Source organism: Zeus faber, assembly GCF_960531495.2.
Source record: "Zeus faber genome assembly, chromosome: 12".
Taxonomy (NCBI): domain Eukaryota; kingdom Metazoa; phylum Chordata; class Actinopteri; order Zeiformes; family Zeidae; genus Zeus; species Zeus faber.
Genome location: NC_137196.1, coordinates 31,140,743 through 31,161,241, shown reverse-complemented (window position 1 = coordinate 31,161,241; position 20,499 = coordinate 31,140,743). Strand labels below are relative to the sequence as shown.

Genomic DNA, 20,499 nt, shown 5'->3' with positions numbered 1-20,499 from the left:
AGTTATTACCTATAACCAGTTATTACCTATAACCAGTTATTACTTACAAGCAGTTATTACTTACAAGCAGTTATTACTTATAAGCAGTTATTACTTATAACCAGTTATTACTTACAGCCAGTTATTCCTTACAGCCAGTTATTACTTATAAGCAGTTATTACTTATAAGCAGTTATTACTTATAAGCAGTTATTACTTATAAGCAGTTATTCCTTATCACCAGTTATTACTTATAACCAGTTATTACTTATAGCCAGTTATTCCTTATAGCCAGTTATTCCTTATAACCAGTTATTACTTATAAGCAGTTATTACTTATAACCAAGGGTGTGGTGGATAGGGGGAGGGGCCTGGTGGGGATAGGGGGAGGGGCCTGGGGGATAGGGGGAGGGGCTATGCAATGCTGGAGAACCTCAGAGGTTGTGGTTCATGTGAGAAAGACGCCCCCTGGAGGCCTCCCTTTGGAGATGTAGCAGGCTCGCTGGGAGGGGATCCCGGGGCCACTGGAGGGATTCTACCCCTGCTACCATGACAACACCTCCAAGGTCCCAGGAAAGGTCCCGCTCTGCTGAGATGCTGCCTCCATCACCCGGATGAGTAGTATCATGATGCATGGAAGGGTGGAGGGATGGAAGGAGAGAACTCATTTTGTGTCATTATTGAAACATTTTATTGGTGACAACGTTCAAACAAAACATGACATCACGGTAAAAAAGACGGACCACGCCCGCTTCCAATATCCAGCTTCAAACAATTCAACAGCTAAAACCCTCCCCTGGACCCTCCTCCACCCCCTTGGTAGCCTCCTCCTCCGCCGTAGCCTCCTCCACCCCCTCGGTAACCTCCTCCTCCGCCTCCCCCATAGCCTCCTCCACCCCCTCGGTAGCCTCCTCCACCGCCCCCCCCGTAGCCTCCTCCACCCCCTCGGTAGCCTCCTCCTCCACCGCCCCCCCCGTAGCCTCCTCCACCCCCTCGGTAGCCTCCTCCTCCACCGCCCCCCCCGTAGCCTCCTCCTCCGCCCCCTCCGTAGCCCCCTCTGTAGCCGCCTCCTCCGCCCCCTCTGTAGCCGCCTCCTCCGCCGCCTCCTCCGCCCCCTCTGTAGCCGCCTCCTCCGCCCCCTCTGTAGCCACCTCCTCCGCCCCCTCTGTAGCCACCTCCTCCGCCCCCTCTGTAGCCACCTCTGCCTCCCTGGTTGGGTCCAGCTCCTCCATCGTAGCGAGCCATCTTGGGGGGCCGGGGTCCATCTCCAAACCTGTGGTGAAGACAAGGGGTCGGGGGCCACATGGTCAGCAACACCACCTTTCTGCAGAAGGGTGGAGGCTGCTTCGGTCCTTCGCCGCCAGCTCTTCTACAAACGGGATTTGAGACTTTCAAGACACCGCCCGCTACACCCTGATATTTAGGGTTTGAAAAGGTGGATGCAAGACACGACACACAAGGACAAAACAAGGCGCAGCGCATAACAAACACGGGTGGTGCAAAAGTTATTTTCAGTGATTGACAGAATGTAAAGTAAAGAAATATTGGCCTCCTGTTCAGAGGCCTGCGTGGTTCGTTAGCAAGGTGCATGGTGGGCGGTGCGTGGTGTGTTAGCGAAGTGCGTGGTAGGCGGTGCATGGTGTGTTAGCAAGGGGCGTGGTGCGGGTGGGCGGTGCTTTAGCGAGGTGCATGGTTTGTGGTGGGCGGTGCGTTAGCGAGGTGCGTGGTGTGTGGTGGGTGGGGCCGACGTGCTGGTCACTGGATCTCGGCTGTACCGTGCGCTGGGCACCATGAGGTTGATTCCCGCCGCCGAGGGCTTGGAGACCTGGCGGATGACGCTGAGGAGCCTCTGGTTGGTCGGGTCCAGCTGCCTGATGAACTCGGGGTCTTTGGTGACCTCCACCACCAGGGCCTCCATGGCCGCGCGCAGAGCAACCACGCCCGCCGCCACCGCGTGAGGCATCCGCAGCTTGATCCTGAAACGGGACGGAGCGGGCGTCACACTCTGGACCCGCACCACCCCCCACAGTCAAGACGAAGCCCCGCCCCCTGCTTTGAGTTTCACTCCGCCCACTTCAACCTCTGGAAAAACACCAAGAAGTGGGCGAGGAGGGGGTGTGTCCTATTCTGAAAATGGGCGTGGCTTCACACCCAGGCGGTTGGTGTGGGTTGGACTCAAATGTATTTTAATATGTGATGGAATCTCCACTTCCTACAAATCCCATAGAGTGAGATATATGGGGATGGCAGCCCAGGAGGTAGAGCTGGTGGTCTAGTCATGTAAAGGTTGCTGGTTGGATCCCAGGCTCCTCCTGCTAGCATGCTGTAGTGTCCTTGAGCAAGACACTTAACCCCTCATTGCTCCTGATGGCTGCGTCCGTCTGTGTTTGAATAATTGTAAGTGGCTTTGGATAAAAGCATCTGATCAATGTAATGTAATATATATATATTTATCACACACACACACACACACACACACACACACACACACACACACACACACACACACACACACACACACACACACACACACACACACACACACACACACACACACACACACACACACACACACCTGCTTGAAAGTATGTGAACTCCTTGAGCAGTTTAGATGTTTCTGTTGTTTTACCATCATTTCCTTATTTTATCATCAGCAGTTTTTATGTATGAAATGTCAGATATATTTTTATCAATTGCATGTACTTGTTTAGTGTGACTTGTTTAAGTAGCCCAAAAACTACATGAAACATGGAATTAGTGTATGTGCAGAAGTAAGTGACCCCAGCTGCATTGGTTACGTCAAGCAGGTAACAGACTTGGGTGCTAAATGAATCCTCTAAGCAGACCAATGAAATGAGACATCCTTGGGAAAGGGTTTGGCCTGCACTTATTAAAAGAGAGAGGAAACCAACCAAACCACTGTAGTCCCATACAAATCAACAATGACGAGAGGAAAGGAGACATCTGAGGACATGAAGAAGAGGTTAGTGACAGCCCATCGGTCTGGGGAGGGCTATAAGAGCATCTCCAAAAGATTGCAGCTCCATCCATCCACTGTAAAACAAATCATTTACAAATGGAGCCTTCGACATGACAGCAACTCTGCCTAGAAGTGGACGCCCATCAAAACTATCAACCAAAAGCACCAGAAGAATAATAAATCAGGTAAAGGCCAACCCACACCTCACCTGTAGAGAGGTTCAGACCTCTCTGGTGGCATCTGGGACAAACGTGAATGCGTCTACAATCAGAGGAAAATTGAAAAGCCCTGACGTTCATGGGGGGGTTGCGAGAAGGAAGCCTCTGCTCTGCCCGTTTCAACTTGGCCAGAGAGCACTTGGACAAGCCAGAGGTCTTCTGGAAGTCCATTCTCTGGACAGACGAGTCCAAAATTGAATTATTTGGTCACAATCAAAACCACCGTGTTTGGAGAAAAGCCAACACTGCATATGAAGAAAACAACCTCCACCCAACAGTGAAGCATGGGGGTGGAGATGTGAAGGTCTGGGGCTGCTTTTCTGCTTCTGGACGACTCCATATTATCCCAGGAACCATGTATTCTCAGGCGTATCAACAAATTGTTGACCAGAATCTCCTGTTATCAGTCAGGGAGTTGAAGCTGGGATGAAAATGGATTATGCAACAAGACAATGACCCAAAGCATTCCAGCAAAACTACAAAGGAACGGCTTCAGAGAAAGAGGATTCGCACTCTGGATCGGCCCGGTCAAAGTCCGGACCTTCATCCAACTGAAATGTTGTGGCGAGTTCTATATATAATAGTATATAGTTCTATATAAACGTATACACACTACTCACAAAAAGTTTGGGATATTTGGCTTTTGGGTGAAATTTAAAATGTAAAAAGTTGACGCTCCAGTGATATGATATGATGAAAGTAGAGCATTTAAGTAGAAGATACAATGGTGATTTCTTCATCTCAAACTATGTATTGAAACAAAAGCCAACAACAGTGGTGGGTTTACCACAACAACAAATGTCAACGTCTCAATAACTTGTCATGTGACCTTGAGCATCAGTTACAGCTTGACAAGGACGTCTCATGCTGTTCACAAGTCGACTTCTTGTCTGCTGAGGCCTGGCCCCCCACTCTTCTTGAAGGGGGCCCTCAGGTCATTGAGGTTCTGGGGTACAGAGTTAGGAGCCTCTACACGGCCACTCAGCTGATCCCAGAGGTTTTCTATGGGATTCAGGTCTGGAGAAAGTGCAGGCCACTCCATTTGAGGTGCCCCAGTCTCCAGCAGCCGTTCCCTAATGATGCCACCTCCATGAGCTGGAGCGTTGTCGTCCATGAAGATGAAATGAGGCCTGTGTTGTTCATGCAGGGTCACAATGACTGGATGAATGATGTCATTCAGGTAGTATGGGCTTGTCACTGTACCATTCACAAAGTGTAGGGCAGTTCTGTATTGACCAGACACACCTGCCCACACTGTAACACCACCACCACCAAAGGCTCGTCTGGTGACAACAGTGGCTGATGCATAGCGCTCTCCTTGACGTCTCCATCATTTCTGCTCCACGTGAATGGACTTTCACCAGAGAACAGCACTGAGGCCCCTGGTCCCTCGTCCAGCGTCAATGCTCCCTGGCCCCTGCAAGACCATGATGCCTGTGCCTGGTGGTGTGGTCAGGTGCCCTTGCAGGTGGTCTAGCACGCAGACCACGCTGATGTCAACGGTTTCTAATGGTCTGACGTGACACTTGGTGCCTCTCACCTCCCTTAAATGTGCCTGGAGTTGAGTGGCATCATCATGCGGTTGCGCAGGGCACTGTTCACAATGAAGCGCTCATCAGTGTGGGATGTGGCCAAAGCACGTCCACTTCTATGTCTTTCTGTGACTCTTCCAGTCTCTGTATCTCTGTTGCAAGCTGCTGATGACACTCTGTGACACTCTAAGCTCAGTGGCCACTTCCCTCTGACAACATCCTGTTTGAAGCCTCGCCAGGCGAGGTGCTGTTGATCAGTTGTTGGTGTCGTCTTGGTCTCATGATGTCAACATGTGAACAGCATGATGAAGAGGACTTTAAATACCAACTCTAATTGAACCAGGACATGTATTGGTCAATTCATGGATCAAACACCTGTTGTGAATTTTGCCGTTCAGCTCCTTGTTGGAGAACAGCAAGTTGTGCAAAAAGTACTGAAACATTGAACAGTTGGACGTGTGCATTCAAAGGATTAGAGAAGGTCAAATGAAGTTCACCTGGAAAGGTTATTGTGCATTTTAGCTTCATCCTGAAATTTCACGCGAATATCCCTAACTTTTTGTGAGTAGTGTGTGTGTGTGTGTGTATATATATATATATATATATATATATATATATATATATATATATATATATATATATATATATATATATATATATATAGAGTATATAGTTGTAAAGCACAGGTGCTCCTCACCAGTCGTCCAGTTCCACGGTTTCTCCGTTGGAGCAGATCTTGTTGGAGCCGAACAGGACGAGCTGCAGGGGGCTGACCAGCGTCATGCCTTTAGCTGAGATGGCTCTGGTTCTGATCTGAGCACATCACAACACAAGCACAACATCACAACCACACACCTCCACCCCTCCACGTGGACCTCCAGGGGGACCCCCACCTGGACCTCCACCTAAGCCTCCACCTAAGCCTCCACATGCAGCTGCTGACCTTCTCGCTGAAGACGAAGAAGGGTGACGGGTACAGCATGTCGTGGCTGCTGAAGGGGCAGTTGACGGAGGACTTGTGGATCAGGGCGTTGCGCCCCTCGGTGGTGAGGATCTTCCTCTTCTCCTTGTGGAAGCAGATGTTGGGGAAGGAGCTGAAGGTCAGCAGACTGACCAGCACGTCCAGGTTGTTGTCCGGCCCCACGGTGTTCAACATCTGGCTCAGGAGACACTCTGAGGGACGCAGAGCTGCGGTCACAAAGCTGCCCCATCCCCAACAAATCAACTATACAAACAATATGAGAGAGGGAAGCAGACAGGAAGAGGACAGGAAGCAGACAGGAAGCAGAAAGGAAGAGGACAGGAAGCAGAAAGGAAGAGGACAGGAAGCAGAAAGGTAGAGGACAGGAAGCGGACAGGAAGCAGACAGGAAGCAGACAGGAAGAGGACAGGAAGCAGACAGGGAGAGGACAGGAAGCAGACATGAAGAGGACAGGAAGCAGATAGGAAGCAGATAGGAAGGGGACAGGAAGCAGACAGGAAGAGGACAGTAAAGAACAGGAAGCAGACAGGAAGAGGACAGGAAGCAGAAAGGAAGAGGAAAGGAAGCAGAAAGGAAGAGGACAGAAAGCAGACAGGAAGCAGAAAGGAAGAGGAGAGGAAGCAGAAAGGAAGAGGAGAGGAAGTAGGAGTTGTGTGCACACCTTCAGGGAAGCCAGAGTTGATCAGGATGTCCTTCAGCTGCACCTTTGCCTCCCACGTCATCCTGAGCGTCGACACGTTCAGACGCTTGTGATCACAGAAGTTCATCTCTGCGTCCTCACCGTTAATCCTGCAACACACACAACAGACAGGAAGTAGCCTCGCTAACCTGACTGGAAGCAGCCTCGCTAATGGGACAGGAAGTCCGCCTCCCCTGCTGACCTGACGTCGTCCCAGGCCTGGAACACCGCCAGCAGTGCCACGTGGTCGGAGTAGCGCGTCCCTGAAAAGTTGCGATGCACAAAGCCGAGTCTCCGCCCCTCGTTGATGAACGGCTCCGGGAAGCAGGAGGCCGCCGCCATGGTGCACACGGCGTCTCCGACACTAGGGGGCGACACCGAGAAACATCTCAATACAAAACAAACAGCTGGACTGCTGGGGTTAAAGTTCCAAATTAAATGTTCAAAATATATGAATGATAATAAAAAATAATGATAATAATGATAATACTAGAATAATAATTATTAATATAATAATTACTATAATAATGATAATAAACATTTCAAACCGTGGCAGCCTGCATGTCAGTCTGACTGCAGTTTTAAACTGAAATCCTGACCTGGAGCAGATGGTCGTGTGTGTAGGGTGACAATACTGTACTATCCTATGGTTTCTTAGCTTAATACATTTTCATCATCATTACTCAGAGTGATTCCTGTGTGGAAACCATGTTCGACTCACTTGAAGATACATCCCATAATCATCATCTTGCCGATGCGAGGCTCAATGGGCAGTTTGGCCAGAATGCGACCGAGAGGCGTCAGCTCGTCATTACTGTCCAGAGCGTCCAGTTCTGGAAGGAACCACAACCAGGAGAACCACAAAGACGGTGTGTGTGTGTGTTTGTGTGTGTGTGCTTGTCTGAGTGTGTGTAGCTGAATGTGTGTGTGTGTGTGTGCGTGTGCTACCTCTCAGTGTGTGTTCGGCCTCTATGACAGCGTCCAGCGGTGGCGGTTCGATGGCCTTGGACAGGAAGTGGCCGATGGCTCCGAGTCGCAGCAGCTTGATGCTCAGCGCCACCTCATGCAGTGGAGTGCGGAACATCTCTGGAGTCATGTGGGTCTCCAGCCTGAGGGGCCAGGACACAGGTCCAGTACGTTCAACACAGCAGCTGTGTGTGTGTGTGTGTGTGTGCGTGTGTGTGCGTGCGTGTGCGTGTCCTGGCGCAGGGAGAACCTTCTACCTGTCGAATCTGGCTCTGGAGCACAGATGGAAGCAGAACCCGGGTCGGACCCGCCCAGCCCGACCCTTCCTCTGCTCCAGGTTGGTCTTGGACGCCCACACGGTGGCGTAGTTGGTCATGTTATTATGGGATGTGAACAGCTTCACCTTCTGCCTGGAACACAAAGGGGCTGAGTTCAACGTTACTCAAATACTACCTCCATCCTATCTCCCTCCACCTTATGTGTGGTTCTTACTTGCAGGAGTCGATGACGTAGACCACGTCGTTGATGGTGATGCTGCTTTCTGCGATGTTGGTGGAGAGGATGACCTGTGGAACAGCCTCAGTGTTAATTATCCAACAACACCAGCAGAAGGAACTTCCTGTTTGACTGGAAGTGAACACCAAGCAAAAACATTTCGTTCAAAAAAATAATCATGTCGTTATTAATGTATCCCATAATATTAATACATCTCCTTTTACGATATTGTTGTGTATAATAACGTGTTTGAGTTTGAATTGTGTTTATTTTTTGTTAAAATGTAAACGTCCAGCTGAGCAAGTCGCCGTTCAGCAGCTGGAACCCTTCCTAAGACATATTATGGGATGTGAACGCCACACCAGCCACCCGCACTAATCCCTGCGGGGGGAAGCTAGTTCCCTGCACTTCCCCCGTCCTAGTATATCAGCCTCCAGGAGCGGCGGGCGTAACGACCAGCTCCAGATCTGCACCCATGCCTTGATCAGGTGCGTGGGTGCGGTTCTGACCTTGGTGACCCCCTCGGGAGCGGCGTCGAACACCCTCCTCTGCTCCTCTCTGGGGATCTGGGAGTGCAGCGGCAGGATCAGGTAACGCCCACTTCCTGTCAACAACGAAACACAACAGGAAACAGGTGATCTGGTGCCGCTGGGACCCCGGCGGTCGTCTCTAGGACAGTTGTCGTGGCGAGGGCATTGGTACCGAAGACGGGGCTCATCTCCAGGTGCCGCTGCATGGAGTAGATGAGGTTCCACCCCGGCAGGAAGACCAGCACGGCCCCGCCCACCTGCAGCGTCTGGATGTAGCTCAACAGCGCCTCCACCAGCTCGAACGGCGTCTCCTTCTCGCTGATCTGCGCCATGCAGCGCTGCGTCTCCGCCGTGTAGCCGGCGCCGCACAGCACGTTGCAGTTGGTCTGTGGAGGAAACGGGTGATGCCATCAGCTCCGCCCTCGCCCTCCGTCGCTTCCTTTTCTCCAAACCTTTTCTGCTTCGGATTCATTTGGTTGGCTGTTTTTTTCCCCCTCGCTTCAGGTGGTTTGTGTATTTTCTACCTGGACGTTCCTCCACGTCCTCACCGAGCATTGCTGCTCCACCCGCAGAACTCCACCCGCAGTGTTCTCCGCTACTCACGTCTTCCTCTCCTCCGTCGTCATCTTTGTCCTTCTGCTTGCGGTCGTTGGGCGGAGGAACAAAGTGGGTCATCTGGATGCAGTCCTCCAGAAAGTACTCTGCAAGTCCACACAAGGTCCCATCAGCGACACCAGACACCACCAGACACCACTGCGCTAGGAAGGCTGGGACAATGAGCGCGACCCGGGGACTGACCCCGGCGTACATGTCTCCAGGGCGGAGGAACACCACCTCGACATGGGGACAACATGCAAACCCCACACCATCGGGCCCCTGTCGGGAATCGAACCCAGAACCTTCTCGCTGTGAGGCCCCAGCGCTGACAAGGCGTGGGGGGAGAACATCGATACTCAAATACATCACGTACTTCCTCTTGCCGTAGGTGATTGATTGCACCGGCAGCAAATATGGATATTTTTATTAAAACATGCTGGAGATCTTAACTAGCCGCTAATCGTAAATCGTTACCATGGACAGTTACTCTGTGATCCCCACCCCTAGCACCACCCACTGCGGCCCTGAGTCAGCGACTTCAACTGGGAGACAAATAAATTTGGGTCCAAAACACATCCCCTGGTGCCAGGACTAAAGCACAAGGACCCCAAGAAAAACTGAAAGGTAAAAGACAGGACAACAAGGAGCAGAGACTCGGGTGGTGTAGGCCTCCTCGTACCCTGCACGGCGAAGGTGCGTCCAAACACCTCGATGATGGGGCAGCCGAAGAAGTACTCTGCAAACATGGACGTGTCGATGGTGGCCGACATGAGGATGACCCGAACCTCGGGGTACGTCTGCACCACGTCCCGGAGGACGACCATGAGGAAGTCAGTCTACACACACACACACACACACACACACACACACACACACACACACACAAACAAACAAATCTGATTGATTAAAAAGTCACCACCTATATAAAATTAGGTTTCAAAATCGTGAAAAAAACAAAAAAAAAACAGCCGGTACTCTCTGCTCTGAGACGCTGGGGGCGTGTCCGCTGAAGACGCTGAAACCACGCCCATTTGCATGAACCGTGTAATAATACATAAACCTTTACATTGGAGCAACTTCCATGTTTAAATGTTGTGCTGAACCCAGTCCCGTGTGTGTGGTCGCTCACCTCGAGGCGCTGCTGGGGACTGTCTGGCTGCATTAGCATGCAGCTAATGCAGCCCAACGCTGCGGGGCACGGCCGACAGGCCGCGTCTTTGTTAACAGTTAAAGGGTGGAACTGCACAGTTCAGTACGACGTGGTTCAGCGTGTTGACGTGAATTAAAACGACTTTGGAACATTAAAATGTGAATTCACTTGACAGGGACCTCCATCTGATCTTTATCAAACCGACTTCCTGCTGCAGTGCGAGGGGAGGAAGTTGGACTCACATTGATGTCCCTCTCGTGGATCTCGTCAACGATCACGTGACTGATTCCTCTGATGCCGGCCTCCAGCTTCCTGAGCAGCACGCCTAACACACACACACACACACACACACACACACACACACACACACACACACACACACACACACACACACACACACACACACACACACACACACACACACACACACACACACACACACACACACGTTAGTACCCGTGGTGCAGGAGGCTGGGTGGTGGTAGGTCAGGGGTCACAGCTTCGTACCCACGGTGCAGAACATGATGCTGGCGTGGGGGCGTGGCAGGACGGACTCAAAGCGAACGCTGTATCCACAGCTGCTGCCCAGCTCCTCCCCTCGCTCATAGGCCACTCGCTCTGCCACCGACACAGCACTGATCCTGCGGGGCTGCAGACACACTGTCAGTGCACTAACCCCACCCACCGAATGGTACCTAAACCCCCCTCAACAAATGGCACCTATACCCCACCCACTGACACCCAATCTCCACATGACACCTTCTGACTCACATTTGAGTTGCAAAAACACTCAACATCTTCTCGAAGAGGAACGACAGATGACAAACCTCAGTCGTTATGGCCTCATAAACAAAAAAAAGTCTTTATTCATCACGCAACACACCACACTATAACACATGCTTGCACACACACACACACGCACATGCACATGCTTTGATGGTGGCCATTTACTATATTACTATATGAAGAAAAATTCAGTTCTATAGCTGCTTTCTTCGTGGAACGGAGAGTTTACTTTCTCAGAACTTGTAGTCATCATTAAAGCACCATAACTACATCCCTCAAAGTCTCAACTCCACCCGTTTTAACACTTCCTCCATACTTCCTGCGTACCTGTGTGACCACGATGTTGCAGTGCGCTGCGCGGCCCCCTGCCAGGCTCTGGTCCAGCAGGTACTGAGGAACCTGGGTGGTCTTGCCGCAGCCCGTGGCCCCTCGGATGATCACCACCGGGCTGCGCTCCACCGCCTCCAGGATCTCCGTCTCAAACTGCTTGACAGGAAGCTCCTGCCGCTGCGCCAGGACCTGAGCACGGAGCGGGAGGTTAACACACCCAGCGCCCCCTGGTGGGCAGCTTTACAGAGACAACTCTGACACAGAGCTGTGGCGTGGACCTGCTGTGCATGTGACTGACAAGCGTCTGTTTTCTTCCTTAAACGTGACGAGTTCAACAATGTTGAGACATCACTTGTTGTGAATCTCATTTCTGACCAAACAACCTGTTGAGCCCGACGGAGCGCCGGTCTGTGTTTGACGAGCTCTCGCAGGCTCAGATTTAAATTCAGCTTCCGGTATTACTGGAAACTAGACTTGCATCCCGATCTGCAGCTGTAAACCGTGTCATGCTAGCTCGCTGCGGAGCGGGCACAACATAGCGCCAAAGATGGCGATCTGTTATGACAAAAGTAAATGGGCACGACTACTTTCAAACGGGTCCGTGGACCTCTCACATCCAGATATCTGAAGGACATCGGGCTCATTAGAAGCCAACAGTCTGACCTTCACAGCCATGCCCGACGGATGTCAGCTACATCGGGTTTGTTAGCGTCAGGGTCCTAAACGCACCGCGCTCCGCATGTGTGCAAAGATGTTATTTTCCCCTTTTTTGTTTTCCCTATTTCTGCACACGGTGCAACCCCAACATCGATGCTATGGTAGAAACTGGATACAGAAACAAATCTCAGACTCTTGTGAATCCAAAGAGCTCGATGGCCTCATTCAATGTGATGACAGCACCTTTTACAACTTGACCTTACTGCATAACATGACCTCTAGGATAATCCCAGCCTCATGAAACTCCAGACACCTTGAGCATTCAGAAAACGCACGGGGGATATCCAGGTTCACTGAAGTAAGTAATAAGTGGGGTTTTCTGAGCCCTTTTCAGAAAACAGAGCTCGTCAGCCCATCGCCACTCACACAAATCTCCAGTTTTCAAAAGTTATTGATACTGCATCACAGCATTACGTTTTCTGAAGTGTTTTTCAAGGTCAAGCTCTTCAGGTGGTCTTTCTCGAGTTGTCAACCCAAAACTCGGTGCAGCAACCGATCACACAAAGCTGAGCATGGGAATGGCCGTCATGAGGTATGAGAATAATGTTTAAAAGCCCTTTACACTCAAAACATGAATCATTCCATCAGGTGGCATTAAAAACAATGTTTATTACCCTCTAATTGATAGAAAAGATTGATATGCAGTGTCAAGTTGCTTCTCAAATGATTTCTTAGGGTCTCAGCTTGAAGATGGCGTAAGGAACTTGTATGTGGCATCAACTGCTGAACCCCCCTCCCCCGCCAAGAAAGGGGCTTCGAGCTAAACAGGTTAAGGTTGGATTGTGAAAATATTATGACATAAGATTTATAAACATTTTTCTGTTCCTTTAGAAGCACGCACAGACAGACAGACAGACAGACAGACAGACAGACAGACAGACAGACAGACAGACAGACAGACAGACAGACAGACAGACAGACAGACAGACAGACAGACAGACAGACAGACAGACCTTCTGCAGCTCCAGGTTGTTTTCCTGCTGGTAGGTGTGCTCCTGCAGGAGGTCTGAGCTGATCTGCTCTGGGGTGCACTGAGGAAGAACATCACCGTGATCACCATCCTCAGACAACACAATTCACATCTTTACATTTTAGAGAGATTCAAAAACAGGATCAACCTCAGATGGACGCCGGGGATTCTTAAAATGCAGTTCTCCAAAAGACAGACCTTAATGGGCCGCAAGGCCAAGGAGAATAAAACTGTAACACTGGAAACGTCCTTTACTGCGGAACAGGAAGGAATCCCTTTGCAGTATCCATGGCAACGGAAACCACAATCTTCTCTACATGTGCTGTGAACATCATTCTCTCACATGAAACCACATGTCACTTACAAAGGCCAGCGGGCCCTCGTCGATGTTGCTGCTGGTCCAGGGGTTCCAGTTGACTTGGGGGGGCGACCAGGGGACCACGCCGGCCCCCACCTGCCTCTGGGACGGCTCGAAGGACGCCATCTTGGCCTGAACCAGGGAGACGGGGGCACTGGGGTCCTCGGGCTGAATGGGGGTGGGGACAAGTCACTACGGGGGCCACAGAAACCCCGTCCCTCCAGGAGAACTTAGAGACCACTTCTCAAAATGTACAATAACACTCACTGTTGGACTATTAATAACAGTCTAGTCTGAGAATGTAGTCTAACGGTGACTGCCTAGAGCAACAGGGTAGGGCGACAGGGAACACTCACCGTCTGACTTCTGAATAACAGTCTTGTCCGACCATGTAGTCCAAGCGTAATGTGAAGGTGTAGCCTAACGGTGTAGCGTGACGGTGTACACTAACATGTAGGGTGACATGTAGCGTGACGTGTACCCTTACGGAGTAGTGTTACGGTGTACTCTAACATGTAGTGTGACGGTGTACACTAACATTTAGGGTGTAGCGTGACAGGTTTCCACTAACTGTGTAGCGTGAAGGTGTAGTATAACAGTGTAGCCTGATGGTGTAGTCCAGCAACGTAGCCTAAAAGTGTAGCACAACAGTGTAGTTGTGTAGTGACTCACAGGCGAAGGGATTTCAACCCCCAGGTCGTGCATCAGGCTCATCAGCTGAGGCTCCAGCTCTGGAGACACTTGGACGTTGTACGGCTCCAACTGGGTGTAGACACCAACATCACACCACCACCCAAAACTACACCAAGCACCAACGCTACATTTCAACTACATATCCAGTACAGCTGGTCTATTCACCCAGTAAATACTATGAGAAAGCCTCATTCCCAGTATGGGGCCGTACCGTCTCTCCGTCTTTCTTCTTGGTGACCCCGCTGTAGGCCTCCATCACCCCCAGGTGGTAGAGCTGCCGCACCAGCGACAGGGCGCAGGACTGGGCCGCCAGCTTCTTGTTGGAGCCGTGCTCCCTGGCGGTGATCTCTGACAGGAAACAGGAAGTGAACACCACGTTGCCCTAAGTCACCAAACATCTAGCACACTCCCAGGGCACCCTGAAACACCTCGACATAACCCTAAATCAGCCCCAAAACCATGTCTACGTCACTTCTACATCACCCGAAATCACACCCTTATCACCTCTATGTCACCCTGAACCGTCTACATTTCATGATGCTTCTAACACACACACACACACACACACACACACACACACACACACACACACACACACACACACACACACACACACACACACACACACACATACATAGCACCACACGCGCGTACACACGCCATCGGACCCAGATGATCCATCTTATTTGCTTCACCTGTCCCTGCTCGGAGGTCGTGGCTGATGGTGTAAGTATCTAGAACTAGTTGCTTCGTCTGGGTTTTAAATTCTTTGTAACTAACTCAGTGTTGAGTTCTCTGCCGGATGTTGTAGAACCAGTCAAACTTACTTCTGCCGAGCTGCCGCACAAACAGCTGCATCTCCGCTATGAAGCTCCTGCAGAGAGAAATGTCCACAATTCACTGCGGTGGCCCAGTCTCCAAAGCCAGCCATGAGGACTCTGCGGTGGACTCACCTGCGGCCCGGAGGCCCGGGGCTCGGGCGCCCACGCCGTCTGTGTGTTGTTCTGTCGGACTTGAAAACACCCACCGAGCATTTAACGCCATAGTCTGCCTGCCCTATGACGGAACAGCAACACCAGAAATCACAGCCTGCTCCACCCGCTCATCCACCCATGGGACGGAGTTAGTTCGTCTAAACACCGGCCCATGTCTGCCACCAGGGGGCTGTGAGTTCTGGCGTTGCATCCACCTTCCCTAACTGACCAGAACGACTGACGGCTGACCCTCACCCTGAGGTCAGACCGGGATATCCATGCAGAGTTATGACATCATCCGTGGGAGGTGTGGATGTAGCTCCCAGAGTGATGCATGATGGGAAATCTCTGTGGCGCGAGGGTCACTCTGCTTCACCAGCGTCCGACAGAACAACACACAAACCAAAGATCCAGCCGGTACCGAGCAACATTGTAGATGGAAATACTCAAAATTATACTATAACTATATAACATAACTACACTATACAACATAACTACACTATACCTATACAACATAACTACACTATACGACATAAATACACTATACGACATAACTACACTATACGACATAACTACACTATACCTATACGACATAACTACACTATACGACATAAATACACTATACGACATAACTACACTATACCTATACAACATAACTACACTATACGACATAAATACACTATACGACATAACTACACTATACCTATACAACATAACTACCCTATACGACATAACTACACTATACGACATAAATACACTATACGATATAACTACACTATACCTATACAACATAACTACCCTATACGACATAACTACACTATACGACATAACTACACTATACGACATAACTACACTATACCTATACAACATAACTACCCTATACGACATAACTACACTATACGACATAACTACACTATACGACATAAATACACTATACGACATAACTACACTATACCTATACAACATAACTACCCTATACGACATAACTACACTATACCTATACAACATAACTACCCTATACGACATAACTACACTATACGACATAACTACACTATACGACATAACTACACTATACCTATACAACATAACTACCCTATACAACATAACTACACTATACGACATAAATACACTATACGACATAACTACACTATACGACATAACTACACTATACCTATACAACATAACTACCCTATACAACATAACTACACTATACGACATAACTACACTATACCTATACAACATAACTACCCTATACAACATAACTACACTATACAACATAACTACACTATACGACATAACGACACTATACGACATAACTACACTATACCTATACAACATAACTACCCTATACAACATAACTACACTATACGACATAACGACACTATATGACATAACTACACTATACCTACCTACACTGTAACTATACATAACTACACTGTAACTATATATAACTACACCCAAGCTACACTATACATAGCTACACATACCAACACAATAACTACACTATATACATAACGACACTATAACTACACTGTAACTATATATAACGACACAATAACTACACTACATACATAACTACACACAACAACACTATAAACATAACTACACTATAACTATACATAAATACACTAACTATACGTAACTACACTATAACTACATATAAGAGCAGTGACTACACCGTCAAATTGAACAGTTATAAAGTGCTATCTGTGGTTGTTGTCATGGATGAAATCTGTAGCAGTAACGAGGGTCTAGGGGCCATCACAGGGCTGACCTGTTGTGGTCGGGGCCCACTTGGTTGTATTTATAATCTGCGCTGGTTTTTTCCTTCTGGAAGAACTGGTTCAGACGGGCCTTGGCGTTCTCCAGGGTCCAGTTTCCATGGAGACCGGCGTTCAGATCCACCTCCTCCGACTCCAGAGTCTACGGACGGAAAGGAAGAGGTAAACACAGAAAACCAGGAACAGCCTCGGCTCAGATAAACAGGAAGTGCCCTACCGCCTGTGCTTCCTTTTCGTCTCTCCGGGCGTAGTACTCCTTCAGGTTGGCTCCCCGTTCCCATGGTGCACCACCTCCTCCGCCTGGTGGACCCCCACAGCCTCCTCCTGGGTTTCCCAAACCAGCGACTTCCAGCCCTGGAGCAGTAGCACCGCAGCAGGAAGAGAATTTAAAATTCAGGGAAATAAACCCACAATACACACACTCTAGTCGGCCATTTTGAATTCATCATTGGTTATTTGTGGTAAGATACAAATAAAAGATACAAGACTTCATCCCCACTGGAAAATCTGGGGTTCAGTACTGGAGGCAGCCATGCAAGGTGCCAATTTAACTCAGGAGGAGCAGTCGGGGATTCAGGGTCTTGCTCGAAGGCACTTGTACCAGAGGAGGTGAAAGTCTGCAGCAAATAGTAGCAGGATGACGTCCTCCAAACACTGCCCGCCACGCTGGCAGTATATCCCACAAACTGAGGGTTTCTATGCACTGTTGCCATGACAACGTGCTGACAGGAGCTGGAGCTAGCGATGACATGTAGCATGGCTGAGCAGAGTTTTCGTTATCCGGTAATGACCGGTTTTAGACCGGAACAATCTGAAAGTTGGACATATTTATATCTGTCCGGTGAATAATTCCCTCAGCACAATTTCAAAGAGTCGTGGTGATCAAACCATCAAGGTCACTATTGATATTTTTCCCACGATGCTTTGGATAGATTCGGCAGATCTGTTCTGACCTAAAGCCGACCTTTCACCTCTAAACGATCACCTTTGTGGATGTAGGAATAAGCCCCGCCCACAGGCTGGGTTAGTAAACACAGTAAACACACGGAGCGGAGACGGAGCGTCTACAACTCTGAGTAGAAACAAAAAGATGAAGTATCGCTGGGACACAAACATTCGTAGTTTGGTGTTTTTTTCCGATATTAAAATTCAGACGGTAAATATTCATTGTGTAAAATATGTCGACGAAGACGGACAACACCACAAACTTTATTATTTATTTAGACCTACCTGCTGTATTTATTTTGTTTTTCATTTGATCAAATTTTATTTTTGTGAAATGTTAATTAAAGCAGCGCCGCTCGCCCGCTTTGACGCCGCTCATTCACTCCTTTCTGTTCAGTGGAAGGAGGATGAAGAGAAACAAAGTAAACTTTCTGTTCTCCACCTTGTTCGGCCTTCACCACCATGTGGGGGGGCAGGGGCCCGCCGGTGGGCAGGCTGCCGAAGCTCCCGTCCCCTCCGTCAGCTGGACCTCCGTCTGGAACACTCGCCTGGGGGGTAAACGGACACTTTGTAGAACAGGGCGTAGTTCTGCATGAAGCTGATGATTATTCTGTAGATTTTAAATACACTTTGAAGATCAGACCATCAGCTGGTTATCAGCTTCTAGATGAAGACGACCTGTCTGTCTCTCCGAAGGAGGTTATTTAGAGATGACGTCCATCCAGACGGTCATTATCACTGAATACCACAGACAGGCTGACCCGTCTGTCTCTCTGAAGGAGGTTATCTAGAGATGACGTCCATCCAGACGGTCATTATCACTGAATAACACAGACAGGCTGACCTGTCTGTCTCTCTGAAGGAGGTTATTTAGAGATGACGTCCGTCTGGATGGACGTCATCCTGCTTATTACACACTACTGACTGAACACAGCAATACACTGAGAAGTATTTAATAACTAATAGTTCTATAGCTAGTTTGTCAAGTATAAGATCTTCCACCGAGAACAATAGTTACAACACAGTGAACGATTCTCCTATAAAATAATAAACTATCTACTGAAATACTAATAATTTAATATAATAAACAATTTATTGTAATAACTATAATTGAATATAATAATACACTATTTACTGTAATAACTATAATTTAATACTAAGCTATTTAGTCTAATAACTATAATTGAATAAAACTAAACTGTTTACTGTAATAACTATAATTGAATAAAACAATAAACTGTTTAGTTTATTGATGTTAAATTGGACATGAGTCTTCGTTGTAGTTTCTATACAGCACCACCAGGTGGCACCACGAGCTAGCGTTAGCATTAGCATGTAGCGGGTGACGCCGCGGTGGAGTGAAGGGACAACATGGCCGCCTCACGCTCCCCGTGGGTCCGTCCCTGAGTTCACCCCCGTGGACTGAAGCGGCGGCGGCGGCGGCGGCGGCGGCGGCGGCGGCGGCGGCGTGCTCTGACCCCGTGGGCGGGGACCTCGGCGCCGTTCATCTCCCCGAGGCGGACCAGGTAGTTGACGAAGTCGCGGGCGGCGTTGGACTGCGCGTCCTTCTTGTTGGTGGAGTTCCCCATGCCCGTGTAGTTGAAGCCCTCCACCCGGACCTGGGGGCGGCGCACAGCGCATCAACACACGGGTGACACCGGGGGAGGCCAACATGGCCGCCGCGCTGCTCACCTCACACAGGAACTTCTGCCGGTTCTTGTTGCCCGCGGCGCGGATCTCGTAGTTGGGCGTCAGCTTCTTCTTCCCGCACCAGGCGTAGAGGAAGTTCTTAATGTCCTCCATCAGGCCCGGACCTCACACTGCGGGCGTCCAGAGCGGAGAGCATTTAAAAAACACCTCCCATTTAAACACCACCTTCCATTTAAACACCTTCCATTTAAACACCACCTTCCATTTAAAACACCACCTTCCATTTAAAACACCACCTCCCATTTAAAAAACACCTTCCATTTAAAAAACACCTTCCATTTAAAAAACACCTTCCATTTAAAAAACCTCACATTTAAAACACCTCCCATTTAAAAAACACCTTCCGTACGAACCACCTCCCATTTAAACACCACCTTCCATTTAAAACACCTTCCATTTAAAACACCTTCCATTTAAAACACCTTCCGTACGAACCACCTCCCATTTAAACACCACCTTCCATTTAAACACCACCTTCCATTTAAACACCACCTCCCATTTAAACACCACCTCCCATTTAAACACCACCTTCCATTTAAACACCACCTTCCATTTAAAAAACACCTCCCATTTAAACACCACCTTCCATTTAAACACCACCTTCCATTTAAAAAACACCTCCCATTTAAACACCACCTTCCATTTAAACACCACCTCCCATTTAAACACCACCTCCCATTTAAACACCACCTCCCATTTAAACACCACCTTCCATTTAAACACCACCTCCCATTTAAACACCACCTCCCATTTAAACACCACCTCCCATTTAAACACCACCTCCCATTTAAACACCACCTCCCATTTAAACACCACCTTCCATTTAAACACCGTCCTCACCTGCTGCTCCCGTTTGTGTTTATTGTGATTTCACGAAGCGCGTCCAGTCTTCTACTTCCGGTTCCGGAAGGGCCGCAGCGGAGGAGCCACAGCGCCCCCTGCCGCAGCGGAGGAGCCACAGCGCCCCCTGCCGCAGCGGAGGAGCCACAGCGCCCCCTGCCGCAGCGGAGGAGCTCGGTGACCTCAGTGGAAATGAGCGTTTGAATTCCAGGTAAATAATCGTTGAACCTTCTGAATTTAATCTGTTGATGAACTTGATTCATCTTTTCATTCGGTTTATTGTGTCT

At 49.2% G+C, this 20,499-nt stretch overlaps 1 protein-coding gene across 1 annotated transcript; it reads right to left on the bottom strand.

Moving 5' to 3' along the window:
- Positions 1-762: 762 nt before the first annotated feature.
- dhx9 (DEAH (Asp-Glu-Ala-His) box helicase 9) lies at positions 763-20,250 on the bottom strand (the record flags this gene model as incomplete). Its single annotated transcript, XM_080010530.1, has 28 exons — positions 20,213-20,250; positions 19,355-19,482; positions 19,141-19,281; positions 18,105-18,210; positions 16,935-17,071; positions 16,711-16,859; positions 14,790-14,836; positions 14,174-14,310; positions 13,942-14,031; positions 13,276-13,437; positions 12,895-12,972; positions 11,222-11,413; positions 10,616-10,757; positions 10,351-10,433; positions 9,638-9,794; positions 8,965-9,062; positions 8,534-8,747; positions 8,341-8,435; positions 7,829-7,902; positions 7,594-7,746; positions 7,319-7,479; positions 7,092-7,203; positions 6,573-6,734; positions 6,353-6,480; positions 5,653-5,882; positions 5,407-5,522; positions 1,755-1,955; positions 763-1,252 (listed from the first exon to the last, which is right to left on the bottom strand). Exons 2-28 carry the CDS (start codon positions 19,463-19,465, stop codon positions 763-765), a joined length of 3,966 nt encoding a protein of 1,321 aa, XP_079866656.1. The 5' UTR covers positions 19,466-19,482; positions 20,213-20,250.
- Between the last annotated feature and the right edge of the window lie 249 nt (positions 20,251-20,499).